This window comes from Thalassophryne amazonica, chromosome 13 (assembly GCF_902500255.1).
Source record: "Thalassophryne amazonica chromosome 13, fThaAma1.1, whole genome shotgun sequence".
Lineage (NCBI taxonomy): Eukaryota > Metazoa > Chordata > Actinopteri > Batrachoidiformes > Batrachoididae > Thalassophryne > Thalassophryne amazonica.
Genome location: NC_047115.1, coordinates 42,300,167 through 42,326,642, shown reverse-complemented (window position 1 = coordinate 42,326,642; position 26,476 = coordinate 42,300,167). Strand labels below are relative to the sequence as shown.

The window sequence follows — 26,476 nt, the reverse complement described above, 5'->3', positions numbered from 1 at the left end:
AAGTGTTGCATGCTTGATTGTTGGCTAACTTGCTCACTGAGCTTTGATCTTGATTGATATTTACTCCTGCTGGCCGACTTTGTATGTGTAGTGGGGTGTGTGTGTGTGTGTGTGTGTGTGTGTTGGGGGGTGTTAGCTGGGAGGGTTATGGCTTGTTTGGTATGGTTACTCTTGCTAGGCAACAAGCCAGTCAAAAATAGGCCTACCTACCTACCTACATACATAAGCATGCATGCATACATACACATGTATGCATGTACATATACGCATGTATATGTATGAAGGTACCAACCCACATCGATCTGACTTTTATATACAAGACAAGCAGTGCACCCGGATTTTGCCCAGGTGTACGATTTTGCAGACATTTGTGATTCCTTCGTCTTGAACAGCCCAGATTTGTGGATTGGTCTCTGGACTGAATGGTGTAATGTTTGAGATAGGTTAACATACAAAGATACAAAATACAGATTTGTGGTCTTCCTCTTAATATTACTGATTCCATGCTGCCTTTGTAAGCCCTTTTGGCTTCTCTCTTTTTCACTTCGGGTCATTACAGCACATCCTATATGGATCTGTATGTTGATTTGACACTTGTTTTACACCAGGTGCCCTTTCTGCCACAACTCCACATTACATGGGCAGTGGGCAGGGGTGTTCTTGAAGTGGGAAAATTCTGTTCTGGAAACAAGTGCGCAAACCACTTGACCACCACTCTGATTCACTGCATAATTCAATGCATGGAATCATGCATTGAACTTGACAGAGGAGCTTTGAGCCAGACTGGGTGGGGCCTGCGTGTGTATGTATGTGTGGGGTGGGTGGGGTTGTTAAGCAAAAGATCATAGGGCTCCATCAATCAAATCCTCTGCTAGTCTACTTTCAGAAGACAAAGAAAGACTTTAAAATTAAAAGCTTTCCCATTGGTTTTGACAAAATATGCGAGTTGTGATAAGTTGTCAGGTTTTACAGTCGACTAAAACAGTACATTTTCTATTACTATCAGCTGCTGTTGGGAAGCATCAGTTTTAACAGGCTGGGGTGGTCACTGACCTCTCTGTGGATTCTTATGAACTCCTGTGGGTCACCTTTGGCCCATGGAGGTAGCTCCACATCTCCCACAGAAGTACCATCCTCCATGCAGCCTATAAAAACAGACAAATGCATTTAGGCCATTGCGTTGCTGATATCTGAATTTGACATTACAAGGATAAATCAGATTTAATATAAGAACATTTGTATTAACTTGCAAACAAATGGTGATTGCATAAGGTAAATTTTTGAACAGGGAATTCATTCTTTCACTTTGTTTGTGCCTGACCAAGCTGGATGTGGTTGGAGTTGACCAGAAAGTCAGGAAGGTAGAAGAACTCTGGGATCAGTTCTCTAACATCTCCCATGTTGTCCCTGGAGGCTGAGTCCCACTCCTTCTTTACACTGTAAAACATCCGCTCTGGGATATCTAACCCTCCCTGTGGGGAGAAGAAGCATAGTACTGTCAGACGCCGGCACACTCTCAAGCCAAAGTTTGGTGTATTAATGAAGCCATCTGACGTCTGGTTCAGTGCACAGAACCATATTTTATATTATTCACTATATTGCACAAGCTGGAAATCCTGTGATTGCAAGGAAGCTTTTCATCTTTCTGCAAAATTCTATAATCTAATCTCATGAGAGAGAATATAATTTAGAGTAAAACAATTACCTCAATGAATGAAAATAACATAAAACTCAGAAATGCAAATCCAGTTATGGATATTACTACACACTCACCGTGTGCTTCAGAAGACAAAAAGCGCTCTAATTCAGCAGATGAACATCTTTATTGCTTTATTTAGACAATCAAATATGCACATCTTTTCACTGTAATCAATTGGATTTTGTACTTTAACATCTCTGCCTATCTGCACAGGCTTCTTTTAGATGCTTTTTTTTGCAAAACATCATAGAAATAGGGTGAATAAAATAAACCCAATGAGTTTTATAATTAGTAACATTCAGTTTTATAAGAAAACTTGACGGTGATGAATAGCAGTGGAGATGTGATGCAGTGGGTTTGCCTTTAACCTGGACAGATTCACACTGACCACCACAGGGGAGTATCTCTATCCACAAAATTCTAAACACTACTTGATCAGCAGTAGTCTATACATTTCTAATTTACAGCTTCCTGAATTGGTTTGATTACATTTTTAATCACTGTAATGGCCTTGTGCATATTTTTGTCTTTTAAAAATTAGCAACATACATGCTAGTGTATGTATAGACCATAGGTGTCAAACTGATTCCAGAAATGGCCATGAGGGTGCAGGTTTTCTTTGTAACCACCAGCTCCACCAGGTGATTTCATTGATGAACTCTTCCCATCTGCTCAAAGTGATGGTATTCATCGAAATCACCTGAAGGAGTTGGGGGTTACAACAAAAACCAGCACTTTGGAATCAGTTTGACAACTGTAATATAGACCATGTGCTGATTTTAGCCATTCAATATCAAATTCAATGAGATCCTAGCTGATTTGTTACTTTTCAACTCAGATTTTACTTGGTGAAAGGTTCTGGTGTCAAATGATTTACCTGCAGTGCCATGAAGGTGTGTGAAAATGGCTCCATTCTGACAAGGAAGGAGGCTACGATGATGGCTGAGGAGTAGTGGGTGCAGTAGTGGCAGTGCGCTGCTAGATCACCTGGAGGGAAAACAATCAAACTATAATTTGAACACCGTCTGTCTGTATGTTCACCTTCTCATCCCTGCTCCATTGGCTGATTTCCATTAAACCTGGTATGTGCCTGAATGAGGCACTGGAATTCTGCTTAATGCAAGGGGTCACCAACTCTGCTCTTGGAGAGTACCTGCCCTGCATCTTTTCCAACTCTCCCTGCTCTACCAAATGCTATTTAATTAAGTAAATTGTGCTCAGCCAAACAGCAGCTAGGAAACAACAGGCTTAACATATCAGCTGTAGTTGCAGCAGGAAGACATGGAATACATACATGGCAACTTGGAGAGGAGTTGGTGACACCTGCCTTAAAGGGTTTGTACACTCAACAAAAATATAAACGCAACACTTTTGGTTTTGCTCCCATTTTGTATGAGATGAACTCAAAGATCTAAAACTTTTTCCACATACACAATATCACCATTTCCCTCAAATATTGTTCACAAACCAGTCTAAACCAGTCTAAATCTGTGATAGTGAGCACTTCTCCTTTGCTGAGATAATCCATCCCACCTCACAGGTGTGCCATATCAAGATGCTGATTAGACACCATGATTAGTGCACAGGTGTGCCTTAGACTACCCACAATAAAAGGCCACTCTGAAAGGTGCAGTTTTATCACACAGCACAATGCCACAGATGTCACAAGATTTGAGGGAGCGTGCAGTTGGCATGCTGACAGCAGGAATGTCAACCAGAGCTGTTGCTCGTGTATTGAATGTTCATTTCTCTACCATAAGCCGTCTCCAAAGGCGTTTCAGAGAATTTGGCAGTACATCCAACCAGCCTCACAACCGCAGACCACATGTAACCACACCAGCCCAGGACCTCCACATCCAGCATGTTCACTTCCAACATCGTCTGAGACCAGCCACTCAGACAGCTGCTGAAACAATCGGTTTGCATAACCAAAGAATTTCTGCACAAACTGTCAGAAACCGTCTCAGGGAAGCTCATCTGCATGCTCGTCGTCCTCATCGGGGTCTCGACCTGACTCCAGTTCGTCGTCGTAACCGACTTGAGTGGGCAAATGCTCACATTCGCTGGCGTTTGGCACGTTGGAGAGGTGTTCTCTTCACGGATGAATCCCGGTTCACACTGTTCAGGGCAGATGGCAGACAGTGTGTGTGGCGTCGTGTGGGTGAGCGGTTTTCTGATGTCAATGTTGTGGATCGAGTGGTCCATGGTGGCGGTGGGGTTATGGTATGGGCAGGCGTCTGTTATAGACGAAGAACACAGGTGCATTTTATTGATGGCATTTTGAATGCACAGAGATACCGTGACGAGATCTTGAGGCCCATTGTTGTGCCATACATCCAAGAACATCACCTCATGTTGCAGCAGGATAATGCACGGCCCCATGTTGCAAGGATCTGTACACAATTCTTGAAGCTGAAAATGTCCCAGTTCTTGCATGGCCGGCATACTCACCGGACATGTCACCCATTGAGCATGTTTGGGATGCTCTGGACCGGCGTATACGACAGCGTGTACCAGTTCCTGCCAATATCCAGCAACTTCGCACAGCCATTGAAGAGGAGTGGACCAACGTTCCACAGGCCACAATTGACAACCTGATCAACTCTATGCGAAGGAGATGTGTTGCACTGCATGAGGCAAATGGTGGTCACACCAGATACTGACTGGTATCCCCCCCCCCCCCCCAATAAAACAAAACTGCACCTTTCAGAGTGGCCTTTTATTGTGGACAGTCTAAGGCACACCTGTGCACTAATCATGGTGTCTAATCAGCATCTTGGTATGGCACACCTGTGAGGTGGGATGGATTATCTCAGCAAAGGAAAAGTGCTCACTATCACAGATTTAGACTGGTTTGTGAACAATATTTGAGGGAAATGGTGATATTGTGTATGTGGAAAAAGTTTTAGATCTTTGAGTTCATCTCATACAAAATGGGAGCAAAACCAAAAGTGTTGCATTTATATTTTTGTTGAGTGTATTTGGAAAGGTCAATGTAATTGGTGTCAAAGGCAAAACGTATGATTTTCCCAACATTTCTACCAAATGTGGTACATATATGTAGGCGTGTTCTGATATTAACCCAGCAAGATCAAATTGCCGAAGACCGAGCACTAGTGTCAAGGTCATGTTCGCTTTTCTGTTTGACTTAGTCCTCCCAGCTTATTTGGCTGATGTCTACCAAACTTGTGTGAAGGTCAACTCCACAATTGCCCTTAAAGAGTTCATTTTGTCAAAGGTCACAGTCATTGGGAGAGCAGTCAAGGAAATAGATTTTCCACATAATTTGGACTAAACATGGCACATGTGTAGGTGGATTCCAGAATAAATAAAAACACTAATGGAAAATAATTACCTTCTACCTCACTGTTCTCCATTTCTTCATATCTCTGGATGAACATTTGTTTTCTCTTCTCTGTCTGAGCTCCCATTGGCTTTGATAGATCACGGAACGTTGCAGGATTTGACAAATCCAGCATCTATTTAGGACATAGGTAATTTACGAATGCCAACAGTTAGAAAAATAAACACTTCAATCAGACATTACCAACCACAGCCCATGATAAAAGATCTCTCGCATTTTCTGGTGAAATAGCTTGCTGGTGAGATACATACTGAATATATACTGGACAAACACTCTGTGATACCCCATATCTTTTCTGAAAAGCAGGTTTGAAGCTTAAATAGGCAGCTCCAAATGTCATCATCTTGGCATTGGCTGACTCTGCCTAACTCCCAGCCAACGATAAATGGTACAAATGAAGGCTGAACACATCTCCCATCTTGAAATTATAGGCCTGTCACACCTTGATGACTTAGCCAGAATATTCCAACTTATGAAAAATTTGGCGAATAAGATGGCTACATCGAATAAGTTATGCAGCTGTCACACCATGGTCTGGATGTGGGCCTCTGGAACACGTCAAATGTGTTTATATCCGTGAATACTGGAGATAAGTTGGATATAAGTTACACCTAGGCTCAAAGTAAGTGAGTTATGGGTTAGAAATAAGTTTTGGGTACGCTAAACATTATCTCAACATATTTCGACTTATGAGTAACGTGTGTTAACAATCTCATAACTTACCTACAACTTATGGCCCATGTATGTGGAACATATCAGCCATACCCTGGCATGTGTCAAAAATACTGTGCATGCACAAAATTTTTCCACGACCTCGCCGTACTGCAATGTATACCAGTATGCTTCAACATGCTCTTAACTTATAGAAAACTTACTCATAACTTATTAGACATACACCAGTATATTTGGCGCATTTTTAATATGTTGCCATACGCAGGCTAAATCATCAAGGTCTGATAGGGCCATTACCAAACAGGCTAACCTTGATTGGGGTGGTTAATTAATCTAAATTTTGCAGACTGGGCCGTGGTTTTCATGATAGGGGGCTTGGTTGTGGGTATTAAAAACTATATTTTCATATACGATCCCATAACCATAAAACCGAATGGCATCATTAACCATGGCACCACCAATGTAGCTAATCTCAGTAAGCTATCAATACCTACTAATTAGTGCTAACAGTGCTAATATGCAGATTAAATAACATTTCACTCAGTGGAAATACTGCAGCATAATAAACTATACATCAAGCAACATAAGCTCAGATATTTGTAATGAAATGCTCAGAAAGGAGAAACTCAGTGAAATCCACAGCAGCTAGCAGCTACTGCTAGGAAGGACCCAGACCTGGCATACTAGCTTTCACTCAAACCAAGCACACCCCTAATTGTTTACAAATTTCTGTCTTAAAACAGGTCAAACAGAGTTATCTAAAAGTTCATTCCCCTGTGGAAACTAGCTATAGGGACTAACACAGTGGATTAGTGGTTAGCACTGTTGCCTCACAGCAAGAAGGTCATGGGGTCAATTCCAACCTGTGGCCTTTGTGTGCCGTTTGCATGTTCTCCCCATGTTTGTGTGGGTTTCCTCCGGGTGCTCTGGTTTCCTCCCATATTTCAAGACATGCAGGTTAGGTGAATTGGACACTTTATAATTGTCTCCCTTGCAAAAGAGGTCTCGATCTCAATGGGACTAACCTGGTTAAATAAAGGTTGAAGTAAACATTTTTCTCTGCCACGCTATTAATATGTTTATTTCTGCTGTAAAGTTGGATACTTTAACATCGCTTTCTACAGGAATTTATTCATTTTTGGAGGAAGCCTCAAGTGGCCATTCAAGGTACTGTACATTTTGCCACTTCTGCACCAGTTTCATTTTTCAGCACCGGAGGAGGTCACTTGGTCAGATCCTAAAATCTTACCTCTGAATGGTAGTCAGCCAGGACCCAGGGGAAAATTGGATACTGCATCAGGTCATTGTATGTTCTCCCAGCCAGAGTGTTCAGATGCATCAAGTACTCAAAGTTACTAATTTCCCCTTTCTGCAGAACACATGAGTACATTTACCAACCAAGTACAGGAAAGAAAAACAGAACTACCAGCCATTAACATCAAGTCATTCTACATTTTGTCAATCACTAAAAAAGTCAAAGCGTGGAATGCATGGAAGGAATGTGAGCCAAAACAAACCAGATGGACAAAAAATAATAATAATAATAACAGATTACCTGCCATTTCAAAAGAGCTTCCTTTTCAATCACAGAAGTCTTCCTGGAGCACACAAAAACATTTTTTTTTAAGTTAAAAAGACACTAATTACTGACTGTGCCTAAAAACACAACTGCAACTTTTTGGTTGCTTTGTTGCCTAGTAGCCAGCGGTGAAACACAACACAACAGAAGCTCAGAGTCGGTGAGTGAATCAAGAAACACAGTTTGTGTGTATACAGCTGCTGGAGCAGTTAACAGAACATGAAGTGCGAGTGAAAACATGGAAGATGAAGAAAAAAAAAGTGGTGAAGTCCTTAAAATTATACTTGTGGAGTCTGTCTGCTCTTGATCCAAACATGGCTGCCTAATGCAGGACGGTTAGCCTCGAGTATAAAACCACACATTCTGATTAGGAAGTCTCTTATCAGGCATTCTTAATTTAGGGCCAACAAATCATTTATGCCAATTATTACCCTAATTACCATGCTGGTACATGTCATAATATTTGCATCATCATAATGTACACACATTACACATGGTGCTGGTTCGTTAATGGCTGGTTTGAGTATTTCAGAAACTGCTGCCCTACTGAGATGTTCATGCACAAACAACTCCACTGAGAATGGTCTGAAAAGAAGAAATATCCAATGAGTTGTGATCCTTCAAGCTAAAATGACTTATTGGCGGCAGAGGTCAGAAAAACATGGCATTTCTATCAGCTAAAACACAAGTAGTTGATAGAAACGCACTAATAACTTTTTAAAAAGCACTGATTATAACCATGGTATGCAGAAGAGCATCTGTGAAAGCACATGTTGAATCATGAAGTGGATGGGCTACAGCAGTAGTAGACCACACTGGGTGCTGATCCTGTCAGATAAGAAGAAACTGAGACTACAGTTACAGTAGGATCACCAAAAGTAGACAGTGGAAGACTGGAAAAGCTTGGCCTGGTCTGATGAGTCTTGATTTCTGGAGTGACATTCAAAGTGTAGGGTCAGATTTTTGTGTAAACAGCATTAAAACATGGACCCAGTCTGCCTTGTATCACCAGGCTGGTGTTGACAAAATGGTGTGGTCACTGTGTCATGCTATCATGTCAATGTAGTCCAAATATGGGCCTTGGGGAGGTGAGGGTCTAGTGGTTAAGCAGATAACTTGAGGTCAGAGGATTCTTGGTTCAAACCCCTGCCAAGCCGAAAAATCACTAAAGGCCTTTAGGTAAGGTCTTTAATCCCCACGTTACTCCAAGTGTGTAGTGAGTGCCTCGCATGGCAGCACCCTCACATAGGTGTGTGAAAGCGAGGCATCACTGTGAAATGCTTTGAATTTCTGATTCAGATGGAAAAGCATTATATAAATGCAGTCCATTTATCAAATAGTCCATAAACCCAAAGACAATTTTAACCTAATCAGTACCACTTAGGTGCCCAGCGTCAGTATGTTGTACACAAGAATGTATGAATCACCATTCCAGAGGCGTTGCTAAAGCCAGGTATGCATCAAGGAAAGATGACATAGGGGTGAAAATTTTTAAAAGGTTCTAATCATACTGAAAATCAAAGCACATTATTTGTCTGATCATAGGGATTCCAAAAATAGTATAGTTATAGTATAGTTTAGACTACCAAGGAGTGAATGTTGTCAAGTTATAAGGTAAATACTGCAAAAAATGTAACAAAGGTCAATTTCAGTTTGTGAATGGGTCAAAAGTTAAAGTTGCTACCATTTTGCAAAAGATTTATGCAAATTACTGGTTGACCCAATTGTATTTAAAAAAAATTGAAAAGTTTTAACTGTGGCGAATGCTTGGTCTCCAAAATAATGGTTAAAAAGGTCAGTTTTCATGGGTTCTATGATGTTACCCTGTCATGTGATAACCAAGCATGGTAGACGCTGTTAACCATTACTGTTTTCATTAATTTATTTTTTTGCCTCCGGGTTTGAGTCACGGTGACAACAGACTAAGCAGCTCATCCTGCACTTCCCTATCCTCAGCCAAGTTCTGTAACTCTGCGTGGGGGATCCTGAGGCATTTCCAAGCCAGCTGGGTAATATAATCCCTACGGCGTGTCCTGGGTCTTCCCCGGGGCCTCCTCCTAGTTGGATGTGCCTAGTAGACCTCTCTAGGGAGTCAACCAGGGGTCATCTTCACCAAATGGCCAAACTTCCTCAACTGGCTCCTTTTGATGCGAAGAAGGAGCCATTAATTTGCATCACTTTTTTTTTTACCAAAACTGGAACAAGTTTAACTTTTGCAGTTTAAATTTTGTCCTCTGTGAAATCCTTCATTGACTGCTACCTGGCTATAGGTACCACCATAGGCCATGGTGTACTGAGGCTGGATTGTACAGTAGTGTTCAGAATAATAGTAGTGCTATGTGACTAAAAAGATTAATCCAGGTTTTGAGTATATTTCTTATTGTTACATGGGAAACAAGGTACCAGTAGATTCAGTAGATTCTCACAAATCCAACAAGACCAAGCATTCATGATATGCACACTCTTAAGGCTATGAAATTGGGCTATTAGTAAAAAAAAAAAAAAAGTAGAAAAGGGGGTGTTCACAATAATAGTAGCATCTGATGTTGACGTTACAAACTCAAAACTATTATGTTCAAACTGCTTTTTTAGCAATCCTGTGAATCACTAAACTAGTATTTAGTTGTATAACCACAGTTTTTCATGATTTCTTCACATCTGCGAGGCATTCATTTTGTTTGTTTGGAACCAAGATTTTGCTTGTTTACTAGTGTGCTTGGGGTCATTGTCTTGTTGAAACACCCATTTCAAGGGCATGTCCTCTTCAACATAAGGCAACATGACCCCTTCAAGTATTTTGACATATCCAAACTGATCCATGATACCTGGTATGCGATATATAGGCCCAACACCATAGTAGGAGAAACATGCCCATATCATGATGCTTGCACCACCATGCTTCACTATCGTCACTGTGAACTGTGGCTTGAATTCAGAGTTTGGGGGTCGTCTCACAAACTGTCTGCGGCCCTTGGACCCAAAAAGAACAATTTTACTCTCATCAGTCCACAAAATATTCCTCCATTTCTCTTTAGGCCAGCTGATGTGTTCTTTGGCAAATTGTAACCTCTTCTGCACGTCTTTTATTTAACAGAGGGAGTTTGCGGGGGATTCTTGCAAATAAATTAGCTTCACTCAGGCGTCTTCTAACTGTCACAGCACTTACAGGTAACTCCAGACTGTCTTTGATCATCCTGGAGCTGATCAGTGGGTGAGCCTTTGCCATTCTGGTTATTCTTCTATTCATTTTGACGGTTGTTTTCCATTTTCTTCCACGCGTCTCTGTTTTTTTGTCCATTTTAAAGCATTGGAGATCATTGTAGATGAACAGCCTATAATTTTTTGCACCTGCATATAAGTTTTCTCCTCTCCAATCAACTTTTTAATCAAACTACACTGTTCTTCTGAACAATGTCTTGAATGTCCCAGGCTTTCAAAGAGAAAAGCATGTTCAACAGGTGCTGGCTTCATCCTTAAATAGGGGACACCTGATTCACACCTGTTTGTTCCACAAAACTGACGAACTCACTGACTGAATGCCACACTACTGTTATTGTGAACACCCCCTTTTATACTTTTTTTTAATTTTTTATTAATAGCCCAATTTCATAGCCTTAAGCGTGTGCATATCATGAATGCTTGGTCTTGTTGGATTTGTGAGAATCTACTGAATCCACTGGTACCTTGTTTCCCATGTAACAATAAGAAATATACTCAAAACCTGGACTAATCTTTTTAGTCACATAGCACTACTATTATTCTGAACACTACTGTACATGTTGTTTGGGCACCTTAAGTGGCACAAACAACCTGCTAGGCCCATGGATTAAAAGTCTCTGGGAAATGTTTCCAGCACCTTGTTGAAATGATGCTATGAAGAATTAAGGTAGTTAAGGTGATTCTGAAGGCAAAAGGTCATGGTGAGGTGATAAAAATAGAATCTTAGACTTGCACTTTAAATCACCTGCTGTCATTTCAATAATTATCAAAGGAAGCAGTGTGACTCAGACGTAGTTATTTTGCAATGGCCTGCTTGGGATCATGCAAGCTCACAGTCAGACAGGAATATCAACATCAAACTGTCTGACAGGAAGAACGAAGAGAATTTCCTTTTTCCTATCTTGGGCAAACTCCCACGTTTTCAGTAAAAAGATGCTTCTTTTCCAGTTGTAGTATTTTATTCAAAAGACAGTGTGAAACTGAACACTTAAAAAGCATTTTGCAAAACTGAGGGAAGCAATAGTTGGACTTGGATAAAATTCTGAATGCAAAAGCAGTTTGCTCATAGAAATACCTAAACTTGTTTAATATAAATTAGGTAAGCATTTGACTGCTCCTGACTGCTCATTTTCCCTCCGTAGGCCAGTAACATGGCAATAAAGTCCTGGCGCCAAGAACCCCTGTTGCTAAGTAACGCTATTAAACAAGAACAACATTTACTATCCCTGCTTGGTGGAGGGAGGCTGGGGAAATATTTGACACATACAAACAAAGCATTCCTGCGCTTTCCTCTTGACTTCACGGTCACCTTTTGTGAGGTGGGCTTGCCAGGCGCATGTACTTTGACTTGCACATGCTAACTGAAGCGGAGATCAAGCTTTGTTGACATGTAACAGAGCTGGTCTAACCGTGTGTGTCAGTTTTTGGGAGGCAATTTTGCACATTTTTTGACAAAAGAAGACATTCCAGCCTGATTGATTCCAACTCTGAGTAAAGTATGGTGAGTGAATATCTTCTTTAAAGACGAACTTAAGCCGTTTTCACCCCAGGCTCTATTTTTAGACACTTTGTGGTTCACTGTTTCACTCGGGACAAGAATGATGTTAACTGGTGCAGTACTGAGTTAGACCACAAACACAGTCTTGGGCTAAATGGCTACATAATGTAATTGTACGGGGCAAGCTAATAACACTCACAGTACACCGCTTCTTGTTGCTACTTAATAGGCAAAAACGTCATGGGAAGTGTCTGGTAGCTTGGAGAGGATCCCTATGAAGGTAAATGTATGCATGTTTACCTCAACAAATGAAAAGAAATGTTGTAAAATGACCTTAATCTGCTGGTCATACAACAGCGTTATTCTCCATTGAGCCATTGCAAGTTGACTGCAAATGTAGGGCATTGTTCCTGTTGTAAACAGATGACCTTGGCTATATCCGAATACTCATAATAGTTTACTGTATAGTTGGCAAAAGAGTAGCACATCATGATCTGAATATTCAGTAAGCATTTATTAGCAGGTGAACAGTGCCCAGATTATCTGCTACCTCCATAGAATACAAACGGACGACACAGTTCAACCCCATGAAGCAGCAGGAGCCTGGTAACTAAAAAAAAAAAAAAGAATTAAATAATTCAAAGATTATACAAGAAAATGGTAGCGGCATCCAAATGTTGTTGGTGTTGTCCATTCGGCTGCTCCTATTTAGATTCGGGGTCGCCAAAGCGGATACAGCCAGATCCACAATGGTATTTGGCACAGGTTTTACACCGGATGCCCTTCTTGACGCAACTCCAGTTTTACCTGGAGAAACACAGACATCCACTAGTGTTCCAAAGAAGGTCTCCCATTCAAGTACTAACCAGGTCCTGCACTGCTTAGCTTCTGAGATGTGACGGGATCAAGCTTACACGAAGCAGACCGGCTGCTGTATGAATATACACTGTATACCTTATACCACAGGTGGGAGTAAGTCACCATCAAGTCACTCTCAAGTCATGAATCAGCAAGTCCCAAGTCAAGTCTCAAGTCATAATGACCACCAATTGTTTGCAAGCTGACTTGAGACTTGACTTGGGACTTGCAGATAACTTGAGAATGATTTGACAGTGACTTACTCCCACCCCTGCTTTATACACTGTATAAATATACATTTATTAAATACAAGGAACCATTTTAAAAAGTCCACCTTTGCAAGAGGCAGAAGATGGCAGCAGGAAAATGTATTCAAACTGTGTCCCTACTACTCCCTCACCTACTTGCTTACTTTGGTGGGACATTTCAAATGAGTCAGTGGAGAGGAGCACCCTCGAATAGCTAAGAGGGTAAGGTACGGTACGTCCGGAAAGTATTCACAGCGCTTCACTTTTTCCACATTTTGACATGTTATAGCCTTATTCCAAAATGGATGAAATTATTTTTTTAGCTTGAAAATTGCACACACATTCATGTTGTCATTATGGGGTGTTGTGAATAGAATATTTAGGGGAAAAATGAATATACTCCATTCAGGAATAACGCTGTAACTTAATAAAATGCGGAAAAAGTGAAGCACTGTGAATACTTTCCAGATGCACAGTAAGCAGTTAACTGTATTATTGGTTATTTTAAAAGGTCTCTTTACAAGTAGTGAGGTAAACATGCAAACCTTTTACCTCTAAAGTGACCTATAAGATCTAGATTCCCCCTTACAATTACGTTTTCTAGCCATTGTGACAGGGTTTATATACTTGATCAGTACTGCACCGATTAAAATTGTTTTTGTCCCAAGTGGAAAAACTGAACAAATTTGAAAAATGATGAATTTCATCTATCTTTAAAAACTCAACTGCTTCATGTTTAGTTAGAGGCCCTTAGCCACAGCATGAAAAGCTACTTCAAGGGCATTTTTTTTTAAAAAAAAAAAGAGCAACAACTCTTCCTCTTGTCCAACAACTGCCAACCAAATTATTTTGAAAAACTACACTAAATCAATCATTACATTTGGCCCAGTATGTGTTATCTAATTGCAGGCAATAATTTCATGCAATTGTTTTCTATAGGAGGTTATAATGGGAACAAGCACTAGTGGATAACCTCTCTCATCCTGAGGATGATGAATGAGGCGAGAGAGGGCCTTGGGGTGTAGCACAGACACAAACAGACACACACACACACCTCTCTCTTTTAGACAGCGAGGGGAGAAGCGCGAAGCTCTCGTCACACTCCCAACACTCCCCAACTATCATTTATCAAAGTCCTGATTTGACTCTCTCTGTGCACGTACGCCGTAGCAGACCACTGCCGTGTATGATAACACACTTGCATGTGGTCGCGGTGCGCCTTCCTCGCCTGAGTGAAGCCAAACAGCTCGATCAGTTGAACAGTGAGGGAACATCAGCCCTCATTTGTTTTTGCTGTATTACCCAGTGTCGCCTCTCTCCTATTGTTCCCCAGCATTAGCCTTAATTAGAGAGTCGTGCTCTTAAATACCCCCATGGGCAACACTGGGTGAGCACACACCAGTATAGACATAACAGTGCAGTACACGCACACCTAAGCGCGTGCTCAAGGAGACACGTGCACCGCACAAGCCCTCATTCCTCAGACAGCATGCTTTCCCTCTTGCCCTGAGGCGATACATAAGCCCTTGTACCTGAATAAATCACGTCCGCCTTACACACATACACGTAAATATAAGCACGATCTGTTTATTTGCTATAGTGTCATGCCCGGGTGAAGATTGGATAAATTATTGTAAATCAGCCTCTTGGGTTCACAAAAGTGAAGCTCATTTGATATTTGAATCTGAACCTGTGTGCAGTAATTCTCTGTGTTTTACAGCTAACATGCCGAAAAGGAAAGTAGCCAAAGTCAATAAAGTCACTCTTAAGGTGGCCAAAAAAGCGATACGTCTTACCCCAGAAGGACGACGGAGAGTTTGCCTCAGCCACATTGGTATTACCACATTCCCCAAGTGTCTGCTCAAACTGACTAATGCTGATGAGCTGGATCTCAGTCGCAACCAGATACAAAAACTACCAGAAGACATTGGGATGTTCAAAGCACTCACGTGGCTGGATCTACACAGCAACAAGCTTGAGGCTGTGCCTGAGTCCATTGGCAAGTTGGTGGGACTAACCTACCTCAACCTGTCTAACAACCGCCTAACCTCAGCAACCTTACCCTTCACCCTGGGACGACTCTGTAACCTGAGGAGCATCAACCTGGGAATGAACCAGCTGGATTCCCTGCCTCCCACTATGGTGAACCTAGTCAATCTCCAAGAGCTAGGCCTGTTTGATAACCTCTTTGTCAAGCCCCCTGACTTTCTAAAATTCATGCATAGCCTCACCAAGCTGAACATGAATCGGAATCCCTTATCGTATGGCCAGGAGGACGCAAAGGAGGAGAAAAAGGAAGCGATGTATCTGGCCAGAGAGGGCAGCCTGTGCAAAATGTGCCTGAAGAAATGTAAGGAGAAAATGCAAAAGAGCAGGAACGGAGGAGGAGAAGGAGAAGGAGTAGAAGGAGATGCATCTGAGAAGAAAATGATGAGAAACTATTCAGGACTGATTGTGCCAAACTCAGTGGCTATGCTTAACCAGGATGTGTGGAGAACAAGAAAAGTAGAAGAAAAATAGATAGTGCACATGCGTCATACATATGTAGCAATTAGACATCAATGTTAGCAGGGTTTTGCAAAAATGAAACTGATTTTGTTGAATCTTGGTAAAAAGGTGAACTGTGGACCAAACAAGAAACCGTTAAAGGTTTTGAGTGGATCCTATTACCTAATAGATTACCTTGGTGGCGATCAGTGATGCCGGTAACGCGTTACTCTAATCTAATCACTTTTTTTAGTAACAAGTAATCTAACGCATTAATCTTTCCAAATCAGTAATCAGATTAAAGTTACTTCTCCAAGTCACTGTGCGTTACTATTATTTTTGCATTGTGGGTCGATAGCAGCATTAAACTCGGTCCGTGGGCAGGACGTCGAGGTTCGACTGCACTGCCCACTTTAAGCGAGCTGTGAGCTTTTCATTCGCGGTTTTCTGCAGCAGCTACGACTCATCCTTACCTCTTAAAGCGCGGTGACAACAGCACACCTGCACTGAGCTTTACAAAGACATTTTTATGCTTTTTTCCTCCTTTATTTAAAATTCTGAGCTGAGCCACTCCGTATCTGCTCGTTAAAAACAGCTGATCCTCCGCGACTCGTCAATAACTAACACTATTTTCCACTCAAATGCACCGAAACTCTCTTTCTGAGGACTACATGATGTGAAAACGCAATAAAACTTTCTTACCTGTAAATCTGGTCACGTTTTCTGCATAAATAAATGTTTTCCATTCTTTGTGCTCAAACGCCAAAGCAGGGGCGAATCGAGATTGAAAGGGGGCGTGGGGCAAGGATGTGACCCCCCCTTTTTTTACTACAACTAATACTACTTATAATAATTTCGACAAGTAAAATGTTTAGAGATAATTTAAATGTTACAAAAATGTTAGAAAGAATTTAATAGTTACATTTATAAACAATGTAGGTTAGAAATTGCAAGTTTTACTGTTACAGTGCTGTCAACAGTTAAATATGAGGTCAAGAAAGAGGTCTTTATTTTACTTTTTATAAAATAAGAATTTATTTTCATTGAAGTCAAGAAAGGGTGACTATAAAGTGAGTTTTGGTAAAACAAGTATCATTGTCATGATGAGGTGGCAGAGGGTTGTTGTCGACAGCTGGGGAAAGTTACTAAAAACGTAACTAGTAATCTAACTTAGTTACTTTTACAATTGAGTAATCAGTAAAGTAACTAAGTTACTTTTTCATGGAGTAATCAGTAATTAGATTACTTTTTCAAAGTAACTGTGGCAACACTGGTGACAATAATGATTAAACAAACTACTTTGTATGTGTGTTGCATTTTACTTCATAATGTTAAAAGATCAATGATAATGTGAACTGCAAATATATGACCAAACTTGCCTGGCATTAGCGAGGATCTCGGCAACACCTCTGCCTTTTAGAGATGGGACTACTGTGCACAACCTGCAGGGAGTTTAAAAGAAAGTGTAGTCAGGGTGTCTCAGAGACAGAAAGGTAAAAATAAATCCTACATAACATCTTGTGCCTAAACCCTGTACCTTTTAAATGCAGACACATGATCTTTATTCGGGAATACCAAGAAAACTGAATAACTGTTTCTCATGAGCTCAAGGGCATCGTTCTGGTTGTAAGAAAGGAGATGGACAGTTGCACATTAATAACAGATTAAAGGACATTGGTGTTTAAGTGTTGTTAAAATGGATCTTAATTGGCACCTAAATAAGCAATAGAAAATAGCAAGAGCAAGTAAAAGATTAACAAGACTTCTTCAGGTAGCTACACACTGTATGTGCATTAGTTTCAAATGCAAAAAGATCACAGCAAAATCTTTTCCAGACTGTACAAACTAATAAAAAGGAAACAGGTTAATTCCAGAGGGCAGGAATTGAAGTATGACCTCTAAAAGGAAACGCATGAAGCGAGCCTCCTTTATGTCATCATAAAGCCAACGTCTGCAGCTGGCCGATGGCAGTTCTTTACTCAGCATGGTAGAAATGAATGAATCTTTCACGCTGGAGGAGAAAGAAATGAACAAAGAGAATGACAATTGATTAATAGGAGCAACTGAACAGTTTATTACTGGCTTTATTGCAACTGTACATAATTAAATAGGCATGTGAGTATAGGCGACAACTACAACTTAACTCCCATTCTGACTTTCATGGATATGCATCCCAAAATGTCACAGCTGCCTTAACAAACTAACTTATGACAGTTACGTTTGCCCACAAAAGTAATGTATCATAAGGTTTGATGATGTAACATGACTTGTACCATATGACATGTAAACAAACAACCAAAGCATATCAATCAATCAATCAGTTTTATTTATATAGCGCCAAATCACAACAAACAGTTGCCCCAAGGCGCTTTATATTGTAGGGCAAGGCCATACAATAATTACGTAAAAACCCCAACGGTCAAAATGACCCCCTGTGAGCAAGCACTTGGCGACAGTGGGAAGGAAAAACTCCCTTTTAACAGGAAGAAACCTCCAGCAGAACCAGGCTCAGGGAGGGGCAGTCTTCTGCTGGGACTGGTTGGGGCTGAGGGAGAGAACCAGGAAAAAGACATGCTGTGGAGGGGAGCAGAGATCAATCACTAATGATTAACTGCAGAGTGGTGCATACAGAGCAAAAAGAGAAAGAAACACTCAGTGCATCATGGGAACCCCCCAGCATTCTAAGCCTGTAGCAGCATAACTAAGGGATGGTTCAGGGTCACCTGATCCAGCCCTAACTATGAGCTTTAGCAAAAAGGAAAGTTTTAAGCCTAATCTTAAAAGTAGAGAGGGTGTCTGTCTCCCTGATCTGAATTGGGAGCTGGTTCCACAGGAGAGGAACCTGAAAGCTGAAGGCTCTGCCTCCCATTCTACTCTTACAAACCCTAGGAACTACAAGTAAGCCTGCAGTCTGAGAGCGAAGCGCTCTATTGGGCTGATATGGTACTATGAGGTCCCTAAGATAAGATGGGACCGATTATTCAAAACCTTATAAGTAAGAAGAAGAATTTTAAATTCTATTCTAGAATTAACAGGAAGCCAATGAAGAGAGGCCAATATGGGTGAGATATGCTCTCTCCTTCTAGTCCCTGTCAGTACTCTAGCTGCAGCATTTTGAATTAACTGAAGGCTTTTCAGGGAACTTTTAGGACAACCTGATAATAATGAATTACAATAGTCCAGCCTAGAGGAAATAAATGCATGAATTAGTTTTTCAGCATCACTCTGAGACAAGACCTTTCTAATTTTAGAGATATTGCGTAAATGCAAAAACGCAGTCCTACATATTTGTTTAATATGCGCTTTGAATGACATATCCTGATCAAAAATGACTCCAAGATTTCTCACAGTATTACTAGAGGTCAGGGTAATGCCATCCAGAGTAAGGATCTGGTTAGACACCATGTTTCTAAGATTTGTGGGGCCAAGTACAATAACTTCAGTTTTTATCTGAGTTTAAAAGCAGGAAATTAGAGGTCATCCATGTCTTTATGTCTGTAAGACAATCCTGCAGTTTAGCTAATTGATGTGTGTCCTCTGGCTTCATGGATAGATAAAGCTGGGTATCATCTGCGTAACAACGAAAATTTAAGCAATGCCGTCTAATAATACTGCCTAAGGGAAGCATGTATAAAGTGAATAAAATTGGTCCTAGCACAGAACCTTGTGGAACTCCATAATTAACCTTAGTCTGTGAAGAAGATTCCCCATTTACATGAACAAATTGTAATCTATTAGATAAATATGATTCAAACCACCGCAGCGCAGTGCCTTTAATACCTATGGCATGCTCTAATCTCTGTAATAAAATTTTATGGTCAACAGTACCAAAAGCAGCACTGAGGTCTAACAGAACAAGCACAGAGATGAGTCCACTGTCTGAGGCCATAAGAAGATCATTTGTAACCTTCACTAATGCTGTTTCTGTACTATGATGAATTCTAAAACCTGACTGAAACTCTTCAAATAGACCATTCCTCTGCAGATGATCAGTTAGCTGTTTTACAACTACCCTTTCAAGAATTTTTGAGAGAAAAGGAAGGTTGGAGATTGGCCTATAATTAGCTAAGATAGCTGGGTCAAGTTATGGCTTTTTAAGTAATGGTTTAATTACTGCCACCTTAAAAGCCTGTGGTACATAGCCAACTAATAAAGATAGATTGATCATATTTAAGATCGAAGCATTAAATAATGGTAGGGCTTCCTTGAGCAGCCTGGTAGGAATGGGGTCTAATAGACATGTTGATGGTTTGGATGAAGTAACTAATGAAAATAACTCAGACAGAACAATCTGAGAGAAAGAGTCTAACCAATTACCGGCATCACTGAAAGCAGCCAAAGATAATGATACGCATTTGGGATGGTTATGAGTAATTTTTTCTCTAATAGTTAAAATTTTATTAGCAAAGAAAGTCATGAAGTCATTACTAGTTAAAGTTAAAGGAATACTCGGCTCAATAGAGCTCTGACTCTTTGTCAGCCTGGCTACAGTGCTGAAAAGAAACCTGGGGTTGTTCTTATTTTCTTCAATTAGTGATGAGTAGTAAGATGTCCTAGCTTTACGGAGGGCTTTTTTATAGAGCAACAGACTCTTTTTCCAGGCTAAGTAAAGATCTTCTAAATTAGTGAGATGCCATTTCCTCTCCAACTTACGGGTTATCTGCTTTAAGCTGCGAGTTTGTGAGTTATACCACGGAGTCAGGCACTTCTGATTTAAAGGTCTCTTTTTCAGAGGAGCTACAGCATCCAAAGTTGTCTTCAATGAGGATGTAAAACTACTGACGAGATACTCTATCTCACTTACAGAGTTTAGGTAGCTACTCTGCACTGTGTTGGTATATGGCAGAGAACATAAAGAAGGAATCATATCCTTAAACCTAGTTACAGCGCTTTCTGAAAGACTTCTAGTGTAATGAAACTTATTCCCCACTGCTGGGTAGTCCATCAGAGTAAATGTAAATGTTATTAAGAAATGATCAGACAGAAGGGAGTTTTCAGGGAATACTTTTAAGTCTTCAATTTCCATACCATAAGTCAGAACAAGATCTAAGATATGATTAAAGTGGTGGGTGGACTCATTTACATTTTGAGCAAAGCCAATTGAGTCTAATAATAGATTAAATGCAGTGTTGAGGCTGTCATTCTCAGCATCTGTGTGGATGTTAAAATCGCCCACTATAATTATCTTATCTGAGCTAAGCACTAAGTCAGACAAAAGGTCTGAAAATTCACAGAGAAACTCACAGTAACGACCAGGTGGACGATAGATAATAACAAATAAAACTGGTTTTTGGGACTTCCAATTTGGATGGACAAGATTAAGAGTCAAGCTTTCAAATGAATTAAAGCTCTGTCTGGGTTTTTGATTAATTAATAAGGTGGAATGGAAGATTGCTGCTAATCCTCCGCCTCGGCCCGTGCTACGAGCATTCTGGCAGTTAGTGTGACTCGGGGGTGTTGACTCATTTAAACTAACATATTCATCCTGCTGTAACCAGGTTTCTGTAAGGCAGAATAAATCAATATGTTGATCAATTATTATATCATTTACTAACAGGGACTTAGAAGAGAGAGACCTAATGTTTAATAGACCACATTTAACTGTTTTAGTCAGTGGTGCAGTTGAAGGTGCTATATTATTTTTTCTTTTTGAATTTTTATGCTTAAATAGATTTTTGCTGGTTATTGGTGGTCTGGGAGCAGGCACCGTCTCTACGGGGATGGGGTAATGAGGGGATGGCAGGGGGAGAGAAGCTGCAGAGAGGTGTGTAAGACTACAACTCTGCTTCCTGGTCCCAACCCTGGATAGTCACGGTTTGGAGGATTTAAGAAAATTGGCCAGATTTCTAGAAATGAGAGCTGCTCCATCCAAAGTGGGATGGATGCCGTCTCTCCTAACAAGACCAGGTTTTCCCCAGAAGCTTTGCCAATTATCTATGAAGCCCACCTCATTTTTTGGACACCACTCAGACAGCCAGCAATTCAAGGAGAACATGCGGCTAAACATGTCACTCCCGGTCCGATTGGGGAGGGGCACAGAGAAAACTACAGAGTCCGACATTGTTTTTGCAAAGTTACACACGATTCAATGTTAATTTTAGTGACCTCCAATTGGCGTAACCGGGTGTCATTACTGCCGATGTGAATTACAATCTTACCAAATTTATGCTTAGCCTTAGCCAGCAGTTTCAAATTTCCTTCAATGTCGCCTGCTCTGGCCCCCGGAAGACAATTGACTATGGTTGCTGGTGTCGCTAACTTCACATTTCTCAAAACAGAGTCGCCAATAACCAGAGTTTGATCCTCGGCGGGTGTGCCGTCGAGTGGGGAAAAACGGTTAGAAATGTGAACGGGTTGGCGGTGAACATGGGGCTTCTGTTTAGAACTACGCTTCTTCCTCACAGTCACCCAGTCGGCCTGCTTTCCCGGCTGCTCGGGATCTGCCAGAGGGAAACTAACGGCGGCTAAGCTACCTTGGTCCGCACCGACTACAGGGGCCTGGCTAGCTGTAGAATTTTCCACGGTGCGGAGACGAGTCTCCAATTCGCCCAGCCTGGCCTCCAAAGCTACGAATAAGCTGCACTTATTACAAGTACCATTACTGCTAAAGGAGGCCGAGGAATAACTAAACATTTCACACCCAGAGCAGAAAAGTGCGGGAGAGACAGGAGAAGCCGCCATGCTAAACCGGCTAAGAGTTAGTAGCTGCGCTAAGCTAGCGGATTCCTAAAAACACACAAAGTGAATAATGTGTAAATAATTTAGAGGTGATTCAGCAGAGGGAGTGCTTTAGTTAAGGCACGTGAAGATTACACTGTGAAACAAATCGTTATCTAGGTAACTAGATCAATCTAACTGCGCAGATTAAACAGCTAACAGATACAGCAAAACACCGCTGTGCTCCGGAACAGGAAGCATATCTGTAGCATAACTTAATCACAACCTTGGTGCTTCTGGAAAACCTATTAGTAATGTTGCAGCATGTACGACAATGTTATGGCTCATACAGAAATACACAAGATTACCAAAGTATGTGAAACTTTGCAATGGGGGAGGTGGGGGGATCAAAAACATCTGGAAAATTCCACCATGGCACCTAAGGAATAGCCCTGTACATCACATACACCCTCCTGGACCCTCTAAGATTTTCCAAAGTATGGGCAAGTTTTCAAAAACTTGATCTTCCAGGATGCATATTTGTGAAAATGAGAATGGGACTTTAGTGAACTTGAGAAACAGCAGGATGACAGTCCTGTTCCAGAATAATTGCCCCAAACAAAGAATAACAGCCTCCAGCCTGAATGTGTCATTTGTTCACTATGTAGTTTTTATATTGTTCTACTTGCACATTTTTCTAAATTTTCATTTAAGTCATCTCAGAATAGTAATTATGACTTTTAAAGTGTCATTGGTATATTAGTTCTATTAGTTAGACAATTTATGTGGGAAGTAGCAATATAATATGTAATAGGCATTTGAAAATTATGTGAAAATTCAAATCTGAAATGTTTTACTCCAAATTCTGTCACCCCACTACAAAATACGACATTCCCCTTGGAAATACATGTGAAAATATGAAGTCTTCTGATATCCATGGACTAGTACTTTTAGACGTCATAGACATTCACAACAGCAACGTACTCCAAATACCCATGAAACAAGTGTGCCTGCCAGGACTAGCTTACAGGACCGCATAGCAGACACACACAGTGATCATTTTGAAGAGAGGCCGCCTCAAATTTAAGGTAAGATTAATATCAACTGAGGAGACTTTATGATGCAAAATTTCAGGTTGTTGTGATAAATGCAGCACAGTCATCAAACAACTCTCAAGCAGCAGAGAAATAAAGTGTGAAAGTATAAAATCAAAAGATAGTGAGCTCAAAAAGACTCTTAAAGCTGATAAAAATCAGAAAAGCATTCAGTGGTCCTAAAAGCAGCAGTGCATCAGTGTGTGGCTGAAAAAAAAAAAGAAATAAGGGGCTTCCCATAAAATGTGCTTTAATTTGTATTATTGTCAAATAAATCCCTTTTAATGAAAAAAAAGAATAAGAAGATGCTCTTCAGAAAAAACATTTTCCAAAAATATGTTTTGATAAAGGGAGGGCCCTCTTATAATCAGGGTCATCTTATATTCAGAACAAAATCATATCCCCACCATAAAAAAACGTTTGATGCACGCTTTTGTACCTGCTAGGGTGGTGCTTCAAGCAGCAAACATCTCCTGAAGGACTAAGAGTAAAACACTCGCACAGAAACAGGCTGTCATTCCCAAAGAGGAGCACCCCCTCTGTTACTCTGAGGCTGCTAACCATCAGTACACACATCTTCGCCTTCACCTAAAACAAGCATGAAGAACACAGAAAGAGACTTGCATTAACTGTTAAATGCGAGTGGCACCAATGCACATCAGCACCTTTCTCTGGAGATACGACACAATGGCAGAACAGACTTTACTTGATTGATCATTTTAATCATTATTAAAAAGACACAGTTGAACACTTCATTATCAGAGCTGATTGATGGGTTGGAGAAGGCCCCCTACTTCAGTGGTAGGACCATGTTCCATTCAGATCCTCAGAACAAAAAATTGCCCCCCACATGCTGCTATCAGTGCTTGATGTAGCTAATGCTAAGTGCACTGCAATAATGTGTGGTTAATTCTATTGTCTTCCCTCATTTCACAGTGAGTGTGTGCACCTGGCTATCTCCTCATGCCAGCCCTTCTGGTACACGGCACCCAAAAACCATATGGGGCCCCAACATACCCGCAAGCACCTCACAATTTATACTAATCAAATCAGACTCCCTGCCCCCAGACACACAGTGGATCTCACACAGTCCACAGAGAAGGAGCCTGGCCTGGTCATTATTAGGAGAATTAATCACTGCCACACACACACACACACACACACACACAGCACACACAGACACACACACACACACACACACACACACACACACACACACACACACACACACACACACACACACACAATAAGTAATCTGCTAAGTGATCAGAACCGTGTGTCTCAACAACACATAGGAGCAGTACAATGGGCCTCATGTATCAATGTTGCATACGGTGATATTTGAGCGTATATGGGGTGTATGCCAAAACGGCTGCGCCACTTGACATTTATCAATGTGGTCGTTGGCGTACGCTGCGCTGAAAATATACACCAGGTCGAGAGGTGGCGTAAATTATACACCAAAATGAACCAGCGCTGGAATCCACATAAAAATGAAGATGATCAACATGATAAACAGTGCCATTATAAAAATCAATGCATATGTTACATAAATAACACATTCCTGAGTATACTACATAATAATCAATACAAATCCCATTGTTATGGAGCACGATCCGTGGCCACAGCGCTGACAGGAAGGAAAGCGCTGCTCGCCTTTTTCTCCAGACTTCGAGCCTGGAGCCAGAGCAGCGCTGAGCTTAACTTCATGTGGTGTGATCGTTTTAGACTATGAAATTGATAATAACAACTGTAGTTCCGTCATTCCCTTAATTCGCCCGTGCTGCAACCAGGTTTTGTCGTCTCCATTCGGTTGTCACAATAAAATAAATACAGAAATACATTTAAAAAAAATAAAGAAATCTGACAGATTAGGCGTGTCTTATTAATTGAGCGAGCAAATATCCACATGTCAAGAATTATTGACGTGAATAGAGAATACAGTGGTCCCTCACTATTTATTTTTCTACTAAGGTTTGAACTTTGAGAGTGTTTACACGAGAGAAAAGTGAGAAAATGTTCATGCCTGATTGAGAAAGTGTATAAACTGTGTAGTGAGGGGTTTTACAGCTTTGAAACGTCTATAATAATTGTAAAAAATAACGCTGACTACGTCGCGGTTTCGCGTATTTCGGGCTATTTTTTAGAACGTAACTCCAGCAATCAATGAGGGACCACTGTAACACTTTATTGATTATATACTACAAAACAATTGATACAACGGCCGCTTTTAACGCTCTATTGGCACGCGTCGTGATTGGTGGAGTTCTTTTTCATTGCCGTCTCCCAGCTTCCATGTCGTAAAATGAGGGTGTGTCTGAAGCGGAGTCTGAATATTTATGGGCGTTTATTATAATTACGATTGTTTTCACCCGCTGCATTTATCAAGATCACGTCAGGTGTACGCCAGAAATGGGCAGGTGCGCACTGCTTGATACATGTCACAGCAACTTTGGTGTATTTCAAGTTTACGCCGTAAATTTACGCCACAAGTGCGAAACATTGATACATGAGGCCCAATGTGAGCTACTAGGTTACACAAATGTACATGCAAAATTCCAAGAGTTACTTGAAAATGTATTCCAGTGTAGTATATGCAACAAAAAAAGTAATTTGGAACAAAATCTCTCACTAATTGTTAATTATTACAATTTGATTAATTTTGGATTAGTTCATTGCTAAATGCACGCAAACAGAGCAGAAACATCAGTGACAACTATTTCTGAGTTGTATTCAAAAAAGATTCATGTACATTCAATAACCATGTAAAATTAACAGCTAAAATGCATTATGATATTGTTCCTGTTAATTGGCCAAAACCCCATGCAAAGAAGACAATTTCTCTGTCCAAAGGTGTCTATGATACAGCAGCTGTATCAATACAAAGTTGCCAGAACACAAATCTGTTAAGTGCTCTCTCTCTCTCATACTCTGATATAGCTATAACTTTCAATGACAATATAGCCAATCAAAGCACATGTGATCAATCATCTGTAATTATGCTGATTTACACAAACCTAACTGGATGTGTCATTTACAAAACATTTATTAAATCTGATGTGTTAACATGTGCTGGTGGCATGCATGGGCTCATCAAAAAA

At 40.7% G+C, this 26,476-nt stretch overlaps 2 protein-coding genes across 3 annotated transcripts in view; one reads left to right on the top strand and one right to left on the bottom strand.

Moving 5' to 3' along the window:
• wdfy4 (WDFY family member 4) overlaps positions 1 to 26,476 on the bottom strand; it is a 120,514-nt gene that overhangs the window by 11,893 nt on the left and 82,145 nt on the right. Inside the window, 11 exon segments of the mRNA XM_034184287.1 lie at positions 1,054 to 1,145; positions 1,322 to 1,472; positions 2,577 to 2,686; positions 5,055 to 5,178; positions 6,985 to 7,104; positions 7,291 to 7,333; positions 8,188 to 8,244; positions 17,004 to 17,066; positions 17,162 to 17,244; positions 17,521 to 17,635; positions 23,815 to 23,963. Of these exon segments, the coding sequence (XP_034040178.1) occupies positions 1,054 to 1,145; positions 1,322 to 1,472; positions 2,577 to 2,686; positions 5,055 to 5,178; positions 6,985 to 7,104; positions 7,291 to 7,333; positions 8,188 to 8,244; positions 17,004 to 17,066; positions 17,162 to 17,244; positions 17,521 to 17,635; positions 23,815 to 23,963 (1,107 nt within the window).
• lrrc18a (leucine rich repeat containing 18a) lies at positions 6,940 to 15,814 on the top strand. 2 transcript variants are annotated; one of them, XM_034184288.1, is made up of 2 exons: positions 6,940 to 7,077; positions 14,858 to 15,813. In XM_034184288.1, the coding sequence occupies exons 1-2, from the start codon at positions 7,044 to 7,046 to the stop codon at positions 15,655 to 15,657; spliced, it is 834 nt and encodes a 277-aa protein (XP_034040179.1). In that variant the 5' UTR covers positions 6,940 to 7,043; the 3' UTR covers positions 15,658 to 15,813. The 2 variants fall into 2 exon arrangements, with proteins under 2 accessions (XP_034040179.1, XP_034040180.1); XM_034184289.1 differs by lacking the exon at positions 6,940 to 7,077 and adding an exon at positions 11,415 to 12,034 and having other exon boundaries at positions 14,858 to 15,814.

What these genes read in the sequence shown, in the direction of transcription:
- lrrc18a (XM_034184288.1), top strand. Translation starts at nt 7,044, where the DNA reads ATGTTCTCCCAGCCAGAGTGTTCAGATGCATCAA. An exon ending in AGAGTGTTCAGATGCATCAA is followed by an intron (nt 7,078 to 14,857) that starts GTACTCAAAGTT and finishes TGTGTTTTACAG; the next exon opens with CTAACATGCCGAAAAGGAAA.